The 13,311-nt window shown below is 43.2% G+C and overlaps 1 protein-coding gene across 1 annotated transcript; it reads right to left on the bottom strand.

The window, feature by feature from the left end:
* Window positions 1-2,564: 2,564 nt before the first annotated feature.
* SCCPDH (saccharopine dehydrogenase (putative)) lies at window positions 2,565-13,082 on the bottom strand. Its single transcript, XM_071575112.1, has 12 exons — window positions 12,783-13,082; window positions 12,557-12,669; window positions 11,158-11,238; window positions 10,550-10,679; window positions 9,002-9,051; window positions 7,345-7,475; window positions 6,717-6,834; window positions 5,791-5,910; window positions 5,617-5,673; window positions 4,535-4,646; window positions 3,618-3,699; window positions 2,565-3,195 (listed from the first exon to the last, which is right to left on the bottom strand). Exons 1-12 carry the CDS (start codon window positions 13,000-13,002, stop codon window positions 3,090-3,092), a joined length of 1,320 nt encoding a protein of 439 aa, XP_071431213.1. The 5' UTR covers window positions 13,003-13,082; the 3' UTR covers window positions 2,565-3,089.
* Between the last annotated feature and the right edge of the window lie 229 nt (window positions 13,083-13,311).

The following is a 13,311-nucleotide window of genomic DNA, read 5'->3' as shown; positions in this document are numbered from 1 at the left end:
AAGGTACATGTGAATAAAGCTTTATTTCACTTCTTTGTACTTACAACATACAACATTTGAGAGTCAATTAATCAAAATTAATACGTGGAGAGACGGTTTTTCTGGTGTGATAGTTATGAAAATACATTTATTAACATATGGTAAATGTACTTACAGAGTTTAAGATAGCTGACACTAAAACTTTGACTACCATCAAGCTGTTGGTGGATAAACTTTGATAAACACACCAAAGTGCCTGTCACTTGTTTGTGGGCCTGACACATCTCCCCAGCAGCGAGGCTTTGCCTGTATTTGTTTTTCATCAAATGTTTTTGTTCTGTATCATCACAGATGACCATAGCATGACTTTTTTCATGTGTTTACTTATGTTCATAGTTTAATTGTGTATCTTAACAGATTGCTGGATTTCATGGTTTGTCCTGTTCCTGCCTGTGCTGTGGCACAGGATGAAAGCTGGCAGTCACCGTGCAGAGCTTCTACTTCTTTTGTTGCATCCAGCCCATTGAAATCAAATACACATCACTCCATCTCTGAGAAGAATCTTCCAAAAGCATCAGAGCTGAATTTACTGGAGACTCAGCTCGTGGCTAAGGTTTGTATTTTAAAAAGCTGATAGCAGCCAACCAAAAGAAAAACTTGTGAGCTTTGTTTAAAATGAAACTACCAAAGTATTTGAACAGAAACACTGCTGGATTCAAACTGTGGGACGTTTTCAGTATGCATGTGGTTATTTTATACACAGACCTTCTGGAAGCAGTAAGTTGGGAACAGTCTTGAAGAGGGAAGTTTAGTTCTCAGTTAACTGCAGCTTCTGCCACAGCTTTGAGAAATGCACTTATTTTTATTGCATGGGACAAAGTAAGTTAAACTTGGACTTTTCAATCTATAGTTAGCCACTTAAAGATGCAATATGTAGCTTAACTATCTCAGTATTTAAGTGCTCAGTAGCTCTGTATAGTTTGACATACAGTTCTAGAAGGCAGATGTGCATGCTTCAGATTCTTAAGCAAGTTACGTGAATGACAACTAAGTGATGTCAGCCAACTGATGTCAGTGTCCATCAAATTCAGTGATGACTTTTTGCAGTAATTTTAGTCATCAATGTTTTGTGTTAAGCTCCATTTCTATTCATTGCCACCAAACTGATACCCTGCAGACCATGCCCTTTGGTCTCATCTTTTTGCCTTTGCCTACCTGAACAAAATTGTTGGATATCTTTGAATCCTAACTTTTTTGTTGTTGTATCAGCCCTACCCTTGAACCACCTTCTTCTTCCTCTTTTTAAACCTTTTCAATACTGTAAAGTATTTCTGAGCCTAGTTGAGACCTGAACACTTCTACATGAAGAGGTGTAGGTATATTGACAGCAGTGTCACTTCACTTCATCTCGTGCACAGCTGATTAATCAGTGAAGAAATAAGCTGTGTCTGTTGCTTTGCTGAGTTGCCATGTTGGACACAGCAACTGGAAACGTTGCCATGTGGAATAACAGTTGAAGTTGTGTGCCTTTTGGAAGAGCAGGGTAGAAAGTGCAAATTTAGTGGAGAGGAGATAACATTGCAGACAATAAGGTGCCATATTCTTGTTTCTTCAGGAAATTAATTTGAAAAATAACTTGTTTGTTGTCATGACCAAAACTTTACACTTTGAGGACATAATTGTATTTTCCCTGCCAGACACAGAGTGGGTCACCCTGTGTGGATGTGGAGTAGGGCAGAAGGCACTACAGTGTGATAATCACTGCCAACCTGTTGCGTACACACCTTGTATTGTACAACTGCTCACTGGCAATGGGCGGTGTCAAATTGTTACTCCTGAACCGAAATATCAGAAAGGGAACTTGTGAATTGCAAACACTGACTGCTTGGATTTGTCCCTTAAATGTATAAACTTTCATCTCTAGGAGAGAGTACATTGTGTGTTTCTAACTTTACATTTGGAGATGATCTGAAAGGAAAAGCAGCTTTTCACTGTGCTCAGTTTCATCTAGCTCCGTGTGAAGTTAGTCTGGGTGGTAATGAATAAAGTATTAACAGACATGTTTTAACTTCAGGTTCTTGAAGACAGTGCAGTGAAGGCATAGACTTAAGAAGCAGCACCTAAACCATCACCACAGTGAACTACATCCATAAGGCAGTTTTCAATATAGCTATGGTACTATAAAGCATCAGTTTGTATGTGATTTGCCTGATAATAAAAAAGGTGAATGTGATGCAGCTGAGATAGAGACCTTTACACATCTCAGAGTAATTTTCAGAGTTTTTGAAAGTTCTACTGATACAGCAAAAAAAGCCTCCACACAGAAAAATAATTGAATGTATTTGTTGCTCCCCAAAATCATGAAGGCTACCCTTTCACTAATTCTGTGACTCAAGGCTTCCATTCCTTACAAATACATACCCAGAGAGCAGGATAACCTGACATCACACTCTCATAATTATGCTAGCAGCAAAAAGCAAACTCATCAGTCACAGTATCAAGTAGTATGAAATAGACCAGTGCACCCAGAATCTGGGTCACATCAGGTCGGAGAGCTTCCAAAATGATCAACAGAACAAGCCTCCTTCTTTACAGAAGCAAAAGCACAATACAGTTTATTATTACTTACCTAGTTACAGAAATCCTATTATACAGTTATTAAATAAAGGAATGATTCATTGCAAATGGTAGTAGTAACTAGTGGTTTCAGCTGCTAAGGCACTTGTTATCCCAGGCCTGCCTGTTTTACATAGTTGCAGGAGGGGTGAAGCAAGGCAGCTACAGTTACTTTTGAAGCAGATGCTATAGTGGGTCCATTAGGTAAGAACTTGAAAAACTCAGATGAACGAGTTTTAGACTTCTAGAACTAGTACCCAAGAAGTTACCAATTTAATATGTCTGTGAATTAAAACTCAATACTCACCCTTTGGGGGGTTTGCTTACTATAACAAGTAGCCTATAACAGTTACACCTTTTAACTGAAATTTTCTTCTGTTTCTACTGCAAACAATAGCACAGTGAAACTATTTTACAGTTAGGCTTTTGCAGCCAAATGAGTTTTATTTGAGTTAGACCCAGGAAAGTTGTTAATTCATAGCTATGTTTTGCCTTCAAACTTCAGGCTTGCTGATAACAGAGAACTCAACACCACGTTTGTTGAGGCGATCAATCAGTTTTGTTTTGGAGAAGGCAGCTCCTGGAGAATATACACCACCCCTGTTAGTGAAAATCAAAAGAGAAAAACATCAGTGGCACAGTGAAGTCAAAGATGTGCTTCCCTGACTAAGAAGGAAAAAGCCACTTTGTGCCAGAACAGAGTGGCCAAGGAATTTGGCAAGGTGGTTATAATCCTAGATTCATTTCTGCATCTAGCAACCCCAAGAGAAACCATTCCATTAACTGAACATACAGACACTGATGCAAAAGCCTGACTAAAATACTATGAATATATCCTTTCAAACTGAAAGAGTGATGAAGATGAAGTGGCTTTAAATGAGCTTGTTGTAAAACATCTCCCTTGCACAGCCAGTTGAGTAACACAGAAATCCACAGGGCTGATAGGTGTGGTTTCAAAGAGAAACATTTGTACACAGTAGCTTTAACAGAGAGCAAGCTGCTCAGAATGGGAAACTGCTTACCGTTTAGGCAGAGAAGCTGCATCTTCCAGAAGAGATACAGCTGCTTGAACCATTGCAATTGGTGTAGCAATATATCCAGGCTCTGACAAAAAAAAACAAAAATCCCAAATGATGTACAGTGTGTTGAAATGTACAATGTAATCTTGTTCTTCCCTACAGCATTCTGAAGAATAATCTCTTTGGCAATAAAACAGTCTTCCTCATTTAGGAACAGCTTTTTTACCTAGTAATCAGTCCAAGTAGCTGGTGAATCCTTACAATCTAATCCAGACAAATACTGCTTCACATATAACCACACCACAAACATGAGTGACCACATCATGGTGACAGAAGGCTCTCCAATACAGCAAGAGCTTTCTCCATCCCGTGTTTAAATTCAGACTTTTGCTGAGAGACACCTGCATTCAGCTACATCTCTAGTTATTTAAAGAAGCTATGCTACATTAACTCCTTTCTGAATGTACATTCTTGCTTGCTCTCTCCAAACCACTTAGGGTGTCATCTCCCCTCATGGAATGACCTGAACAGAAGTATGCTATAGCTAGAAATCATACCACATCAGACCTGTTCAAGTTCACTCCCAGGGAACTGGAAATAAACAAGTAGTAAGTCGAGGCTATAACAACTGGGCACTATCCTTAAAGGTCTCTCTCTTCAGTGGCTCTGCTTGGTGAAAATGAAAATTGGAATATGGAATGCCAGAGGAAACAGAATGACAAGAATGCCAGCAAACTGGCTATTTCAAAAACCGGGTCACAATGAATTCTAGTATCCAAGGTAATACACTGTAAAGGCTGTTGACTTTGTTCATGTTGCAAGTGCTTCTCAAGGGTGAAAGGGATAACAGTGGAATCATAAACCTATTTTGGAGCAGGGAATACAGGGCAAAAGCAGTTAGCTGCTACAAGCATACATACCTGGCCCTTTCACTTCAGTGCAGATCTTCACATTTGGTTTGCCACTCTGGGGATCTTGCCCCTCACTGTAGCCCTCACCAAAAAAAGTCATTGTAAAAGAGGTTCCATCCATCTGTAGCGAACAAGACAGGCATGGTCAACCAAAACAGTAACTCACTGATAGCAGGCAAGCACAAGTAGTAAATATAAGTATCCAAATTCTATATAAAGAATTCTGCTAAATACTATAATCCATTTAAACATGACGGTACTTATTTTGAGTTACTACTTAAAAGGGATAATCTCATCTCAGTTTTTAATTGCTTCTAGTTTGTTGGAACCGTTCTTGTTCTGAAGTCCATTTATTGTCTCAGCACTTTCAGTCCTAGGGTTTTGCTAATCAGTCTCTCTTGGTCACCAACTTTGATAGTGCTCTGAGCCACCCATGTAAATACATCAGGCCCAGCAACATTATCAATTTATTCCTCACAGGAGTCACACATACTCTGATGCCTAATAACAGAAGGCATGATTATGTAAATATTCAGCGACTACCTGAATGACCACACACAACATGTATTTGGGCCTACAAGGGAAGCCATGTGAGGAGTGGCTGAGGCCACTTGGTCTGCTCAGCCTGGAGAAGAGGAGGCTGAGAGGAAACCTCTTAGCAGTCTGCAACTTCCTCATGAGGGGAAGAGGAGGGGCAGACACTGATCTCTTCTCTGTGGTGACCAGTGACAGGACCCAAGGGAATGGCCTGAAGTTATGTCAGGAGAGTTTTAGGTTGGGTAATAGAAAAAAGTTCTTCACCCAGAGGGTGCTGAACACTGGAACAGGCTCCCCAGGGCAGTGGTCACACCAACCAAGCCTGCTCAAGAAGCGCCTGGATGATACTCCAGGCACATGGTGTGAATCTTGGGACTGTCCTGTGCAGGGACAGGGGCTGAACTTTGATGGTACTAGTGGGTCCCTTCCAACACAGAATATTCTTTGATTCATTTAGAAATTATTTCTCTAAGATTAAGCAGTTGAGTTTAAATTACTATTCCACCATTACTGTACCAATGTAATGAATAACTGTGATGAACACAGTCAGTTACCTGTTTCTGGGTTGGTCCTTCCTTTGTGAAGCGTCCAGCAGAGAAAAATTCTGGGTACTACATCATGAGAGGGGAAAAAAAAAGAAAAAAAACAAAAGATAAAGGCCAACATTAAACAAGAGAGGAAAAAAATTTTCTCCAAACACTAAGTTATTTTGCGTTTTGAAAACTTACTTTTGTCAAAAGTTTTCTTCCAAAGTTAAACTTCACCAGAAGAAGAAATAACATGCCAGCAAACATCAGCTTGATAACAGAGCCAAGACCACCTATGTTCACATAAGCACTATACTGGACCTGAAGCAAAAACATATTTTCAGTCATAAGATTTACATCAAATTTTTTGCATCAATTAATTTTAAAAAATAAATCTACCTCCAAATTAAGATGCAGTTGTTTCATACAACAGATAGAATTTAAAACAGGGCCTTAAACAAGTGTCTTAGTTCCAAGCAACTTTTTGAAGAATGATTCACTTTATTATTCATTCTGAGAAGGCAATGTAACTACAGAGTGGTGAGGGAACAGGCATGGTAAACAAGAATGGAAAGCTTTACAGAAAGATATCTGATCTTAGCCTTCTTTCCTAGATCTTCCTTTCCTCCTCTTCTTTTTTAAGAGAGACTGAAATAGCAATGGCAAGCCTTTCTCATTACTGGCTTCCAAGGGTATTTTTAAAGTGCTATCTCACTCTCATCTCTTAACTGATGCACGTGATTCTGCACAGCAGCTACACAGATTGTTGATGCTGATCTCCTCCCAGGAAACCATGAAACACAAAACTAAACCATCTTTTTCACCACCATCACTTCACACTGCCTCTACTCTGCATAGTGGAGATCCAAGCATCAAAGAAGTCTTAAGATATAAATGAGCAGCATGTGAATTCTTAATCAGAAAATTAAATGTATTTATGATGAAGGCTATCTTTTAAGTATTTCTGTTTTCATTCCCTACAAATACATATCCAGAAATCAGACAGCAGGAGAACCCTACAAGACACTCTCAAAACTATCATATTAGCTCATCAGCCACAGTATAAAGCAGCATGAAACAAGGCCACTGCCCCCAGAAGACATAGTATACAAGTAACAGCAACTTACAGGTGTTTCCTGCAACTCTGTGTGCAAATAACGCTGAGTCCGCTTCACAACAGACCCATCAGATCCCATGAATGGAATGGAGTACTCTTTGAATTCCTGACTGTAAAACAAAAATCCTCTGCAAACAGAAAAAAAAGTCTTAAAAAATGTTCCAATGTTTGTGTAAACCACAAGAAACCGATCATTATCCACTTTCTCTCAAACATTTTTATGACATTATCTCTTTCCACTGAGAGCAAACAATTCTAAATTTATTCCTGGCTCACTCAAAATTCCATGCACTATAGCAAGGACGAATTTGATAATCAATATAACAGTCTCTTCTTTTTTTTTTTGTTCCCATTCTACTAATCACTTCTGAAATCAAAAGTTTGCCATATCACTAAAAGTCTTTTAGAACAAGTTAACTTTGAAACCCAGTAAATGCTGGGACATATTCTCTCTTCAGTCAGATACGAACAAATCAGTAAAGCTGAACTAATCTTCAATTCACTAGGTAAGCATCTATGTGTCCATATTACACTGAAGTCCTAAACACTCCTTTTAGTATTTAATACTGTGTTAGCAATCTCTATCTTAAATACTGGAACTGTCAGAAGACAGCATGTTTCATATCTTGCACTTGTACCTTTTTTTAAGCTTTGCACCAACTACTGGAACAGGGGTATATCCTATCTTTTTCCGAAGCTTCCTCAGGTTGTCTTCATCTGCGAGGCCATAGACAGCTGACTTCCAGGTCCCATCGTGTACACAAACACCCTGGTGACATACCCCAAACAATAACTAGTTCAGTATTTGAAGCCTTCACGTATTATTTGAATGATGATACTACAATTATTACATATATGTATTATAATTACATGCATTATAGTATATTGAAATGGAGTGGGATGACCTTGGCTGGATGCCAGGTGCACACCAATACATTTTATCACTCCCCTCCTAGCTAATATAGGGAGAGGAGAAAATAACACAGAAAAATCCCTTGTGTGTCAAGATAAAGGCAACTTAATGAAGGAAAAACTGCTCATGGAAGAAAAGGAAAACAAAAGATTTCTTCTCTACTTCCCATGAGTAAGTGATGTCCAGATACTTCCTGAGAAGCAGAACTCCAGTACAATGGAGTGTTTGCTCTGCAGCACCGGGGTCACAGTAACAAATGCCCCCCATCCTTCCTCCTTTTGCTTAGCTTTTGTTGCTGAGCAGACCCTGCATGGCATGAAATATCCCTCTGGTCAGTTGTGGGCAGCTGTCCTGGCTATGCCCCTCCCAGGATCTTGCCCACCCCCAGCCTACTGGATGAGGGGGAGAATGTTGCAGAGACAGCCTTAGTGCTGTGGGAGCACTGCTCAGCAGTGGCCAAAACACTGGTGTGTTATCAACACCTTTGTAGCTACAACACAAAGCACAGCCCTGTGAGCGCTGCTATGGGGAAATGGACTCCATCTCAGCCAGACCCAATGCAATCTCCTCATTCCATATGATCTGCAACACAGTCAGGCCCCACATCATTTAATACATCTGTATTTCTTCCAACCACCTCTGTTGCAGTTAATTCCCATTTTCAATCTCTTCTTACCAACACTTAGAACTTACACTACACATATAAATCATCTTTCTACCCAACATACAGATTTATACATATTCATTAACTGCTATTCCCTGTTCATTAACAGATGGATATTACTCTCCTATTCCATGCGCTTCCTCCACTCCTCCAGATGTTTGTAAGAACAGGCTCTGACTTGGGCCCCATCTACAAAGATGGGTGCTTAGGCCAGAAGCAGCAGTCTTTGGTTGCTGGGCACCAAGACTGGCTTGGATCATCACTGCATTGTTTTAAAAATGGCATTAGAATTATTACATATATTACACATTATTACAATTACTACCTACATGTATTATTATGTGCACTAAAGTATATTGAAACAACTCGCCCCCCAACAAACAAACAAAACAAACAGTCAAACACTAGGATTACTGACAACACACTATGGATCTGTTACAGTTCTACTTGTGCAAGAATCTTTCCCACATCTCTGCAAAACCAAAATAATTCTTGAAACAGCTTACCTCAACAAACAGCCTCTGCAAACGGACCTTACAAAAGGGTGTTTGATTTGGATGCTTTTACTAGTTCCTAAGAATAAAGTTCATAGACTTGTCACCAAAGAACTGCCAGCTTGCTCCTTGGTCTGAATTAACATAGCAACAGTTATTCTGATGGGCTACCGTCATGTTACCACAAAAACCCCTGAGTTCCAAGGCAGCAGAAACCAACTAACCTCAGGTCCAGATTTCACCGACAGGAAACTTTCGACAGCAGTTAAGGTACCTGTAAGAGAGCAGAGAACATTACTTGGCACATGCAGCCATTAATTTGCAAAACAAGAGTACACTCTGGTAGACTCAAATAGGAGCCCACTGACATCATCAGCTGAAAAGCCAGAGTTGCATCTTTATCTCTAAGCTAAATAACATAACATTAAGATGCTTACTCAGAGCGCTGTGCAAGTATGAAATTTCTTGTGTACAGTGTTTCAATAAGGGTCACTAATACTACCCGCACTCATTAAATTTTTTTCATTTGTCTTATCCAGTTAATGAGATAATGTAAATAGTTCACTGGAGGAAAAAAAAAAGAAAGGAAATATTAAGAGCAACATTTAGTTTTCCTCCAAGTTTCAAAATAAAGGATGACATAGGCTGTGATAGCAAAGATGGACTTTTAAATTTGGGCATATCTGAAACACACACAAAAAACCCCACACAAAAACCCCATCATAAAAACCCATCCACAAACTACCCAAAAAACCAAAACATGCAAAATGTTTTAAAACATTCATTTAAGCATAGCTTGTGTTTTGCAAAGAATGCTTAGTTGTGATGAACAGAAGAACAAAACACCTCCAAAATCTGATTTGTTTTGCTTTGCTCCGTTTCTTCTGAGATTGTAAAACTACTTGTATAGGTAAATTTCCATACAACAAATAACTGGATAGACAGGTGTTAATGCCATAATGTCAAAGTAAGAGAAGATAAGACATGTTCATTCAAAATAGGTATCAAACATCAAATTACAACCTCATGAACACCAAGATACTCATTTCCATGCTTTGCTTCTCCTTCCAATCCAATCCCAATTGAGGTTTCAACAGGAAGCTCTAAATTCACTCCAATGTAAACCAATCTCATTTAACAGCCTTTTTAATAGTCCATAAAAGAAAACATCTGGATACTCAGACTTGATGAAGAGAGTATCCTCATTTGAGATCAGGATCAAGTACAATTACATCAAATTAACTCCTCACATTTTTCTCAAATATATTTCTCCTCTTTCAGTTGCCCTCTAGCTGCTATTAAAACGAAAGGCATGCCATTGTCTTGCTACTTACGCTCACATAAGAGCTTCTTGGAGCTTGCAGTTGTAAAACAATACTTAGGAAATCTGATCCCCCACTGATCTGTGGACCCTTTCCCACAGCTGTCCTGTCCCCACTGCCCCTTCCTTACAAGATTCTCTGCACAAGAGACAGTGTGGTGACAATTGCTTAAAGACATCTGCACACTGGCTGAACAGCCTACAGCTGACAGCTGAAGATTCTGTTCTCTCAGTGTGCAACATGACCTTGAATCCCTCCTCTACTAATGACCAGTATTCTCTAATCGAATGAGAACATGACTACCACATTTGGTTGAAACTGGTCACCTGGTGAGGGCAGGCAAAAAGAGACACTGGAAAGAGTTTCCACAGCAGCACTGCTGCTTTAGGAAACCACATGTAAGCACAACCTGCATTTCCTTTTCCCCACAAGGACACACATTCAAGTCACCTTTCAGCTTGTCTCTGGTGTACAGTACTCCCATATCAGCTGGTATGGAGTCAAAGCCACAGCTTCCAACGACATAGACCCCCTTCTCCGCAGCTCTTTCATTGTATTTCAGGTACATTCCCTCCAGAAACTAAAACACAGTCAGAACAGATATTTCAAGCCCATTCTTGGCCATACCCAGTATCAGCCATCAGTGCTTTACTGTCACATTATAGCACCCTACATGCTTCAAACCACTTACAAGCATTTTTAAGACAGATATCCATATACAGATATAAAAAATTCTTAGTCTGTGGTATGAAGGTTTCACAGCAGTGCAAAGAAATGTACAGAATTCCTACAGAGAATCATGACTGAGGCTTGAAGCAGAATTCAGCAATTTGTGATTTCAAAAGAGAACCTAAGATGCTCTAGTCTTAAAAGCAAGAAAACTATGCAACTAATACACATCAGAGTACTTTAAAATAATTAAGGCATCTTAACATTGTAGATCAGGAGGCAGAATTTGTCTTCATGTTCAGAAACATTAGCAGAAACATGAAACATACTGAACAAACACTCCTTTCATAGATCCTTCATAAAGGTGGCATTTTTTTGCTGTCACATACCTGGGGTTCTCCACTGATGTCAATGCAGCTTGCACCATTTTCAACACAAGCTTCAACCACAGGCTCTCCAAAGAACCTATACTATAGAAGGAAAGAAGACCACACATAACAAAAGGAAATCCACATGCCAGAACTCACCCAATGTGCTTTATCTAGCGTACGTCTCTACAGTAAAAGTAAATGTGGTGACTATTGATTTTGCTGAGCAGGGCTAAAGATGTAAGAGCACTTTTATTTCTTGCAAGTGTGCAGAGAAGGAACACACTGATAACGGAGTTTGCTGCACAGAATCAGAATCACAGACTATTCTGAGTTGGAAGGGACCCACAAGGATCATCAGTCCAACTCTTAAGTCAATGGCCCACACACGGGATAGAACCCATGACCTTGGCATTATTACAACCAAGTTTTAACCACCTGAGCTAATCTCAGGGTACTGCTACACCCAATTTCTCTCATGCAATCACAGATCGCCAAGACCAATTGAATATTGCTGCTAATCTCACTGCTTTCTGCACTCTTTATTATCAGCATGTTCCCTGCCTTAACACTCTTAATTTCAAAGACATTGTCATGACCAGCTTCCAGCTCCCATAATTCTGATGCCCTCTGAATGCACTGGAAATACAGCCACTGAAAGTTCTCAACGAGAGCCAAGAGCTTACAACAGCAAGGCTGTGGGCCCCTTTTCCTGCTCCACTTTTAACCCTGATGCCACTTAAAACACTCTGGCCCAACCTGAAACACTGGGCCAAACTTCACCATCACTTTCTTACGCTGCCTGTGAAATACATCAAACAAACGCGGCTGCAATTTGAGTGAGGAGACCTGTCCATGAGTGGCACCACCAGCGGCTGCGGCGGGAAACCCTCCGGGCCTTGCAGTAGGCGGCTGACCTCGGGGTTCGGTTCCAGGAACCGCGCTGCCACCGCCAGCATTCAGTGCCCGGGGCAGTCCTCCGTGTCCCCGCCAGCCCTCGGTGTTCCCAGAGCTCTCTATGCCCCTGCCAGCCCTCCGTGCCCGGGGCAGCTCTCCGTGTCCCCGCAGTTCATCGTGCTCGCCACAGCCCTCCGTGCTCCCGCAGCCTTCTGAGCCCCCAGCAGCCCTCCGAGCCCCCCGGAGCTCTCCGTGACCGCCACAGCCCTCGGTGCTCCCGCCAGCCTTCCGTGCCCCCGGAGCCTTCCGTGCCCCCGCCAGCCCCCTCCGTGCCCCCGGAGCTCTCCATGTCCCCGCAGCCCTCCGAGCCCCCGCCAGCCCTCCGTGCCCCTCGGAGCTCTCCGTGCCTCCCGGAGCCCATGGTGCCCACCACAGCCCTTCGTGCCCGCGCAGCCCTCCGTGCCCGGGAAGGCGCAGGCAGCGCTGCCACCGCAGCCCCGGCCCGCCCGCGCCCCGCACTCACCGGGCCCACGCAGTTGAGCACCACCCGTGTCTGCCTCGCCATGGCGGCCAGCGAGCCCGCGTCGCCCACATCGCACAGCAGCACATCGACCTCCGCCCCGAGCGCCGCCTTCCCTGCGCACCGGAGACCGCGGTCACCGCACCGCCCGCCCCGGGCAGAGCCGCAGCCCCGGGGCGAGCTCCGCAGCCCTTCCCGCACCCCCGGCCCGGCCCGGCCCGGCCCGTACCCAGGCGCTCGGCCGCCCACTCCAGCGTCGCCCGCAGCTTCTCGCGGCTCCGCCCGGCCACGGCCCAGCGCAGGGGGCCGCCGCGCAGCTGCCCTTCGCCGGCCGCCGCCGCCGCCCGCGCCACCTCCTCCACCACGAACTGGCCGGTGAAGCCCGAGGCGCCGAACACCACCACGTCGTAGGCCCTCCCGGCCGCCTTGGAGACGCCGCCAGAAGCCATGGCGAGAGCAGCGGCCGCAGTGAGTGCGAGCAGTACCGGGTAGTGCCGCCACAACCACCGCAGGCACAGCCCCGCCGGCACCGCCCCCGCGGTACCGCCCCACGGCTCGGGCCGCACTGGCTGCGCATGGGGCGGGGGCGGTGCCGCTCGGGGGTGGGACAGGCCCACGGCCAGGGGACGGCCCACAGCGATGGAGCCTGATAGTGTAACAATATTTGTAGGGAGAGGCCATCATAACATCAGAGAATGGTTTGGGTTGAAGGGACGTTAGGAATCACCTCGTTCCAACCTCTCCGCTTGGGCAGGTAC

This window comes from Pithys albifrons, chromosome 2 (assembly GCF_047495875.1).
Source record: "Pithys albifrons albifrons isolate INPA30051 chromosome 2, PitAlb_v1, whole genome shotgun sequence".
NCBI lineage: Eukaryota > Metazoa > Chordata > Aves > Passeriformes > Thamnophilidae > Pithys > Pithys albifrons.
Note: the sequence above shows the minus strand (reverse complement) of the source record. Positions and strands in the feature narration are given on the sequence as shown.

Excerpts from the sequence above, each read along its gene's own strand:
- SCCPDH (XM_071575112.1), bottom strand. The coding sequence starts at position 13,002 with ATGGCTTCTGGCGGCGTCTCCAAGGCGGCCGGGAGGGCCTACGACGTG. Across the intron at positions 9,052-10,549 it reads CACCAGAGACAAGCTGAAAG|GTACCTTAACTGCTGTCGAA; the intron begins GTGACTTGAATG and ends GCTCTCTTACAG. Across the intron at positions 4,647-5,616 it reads AAGGACCAACCCAGAAACAG|ATGGATGGAACCTCTTTTAC; the intron begins GTAACTGACTGT and ends TGTTCGCTACAG.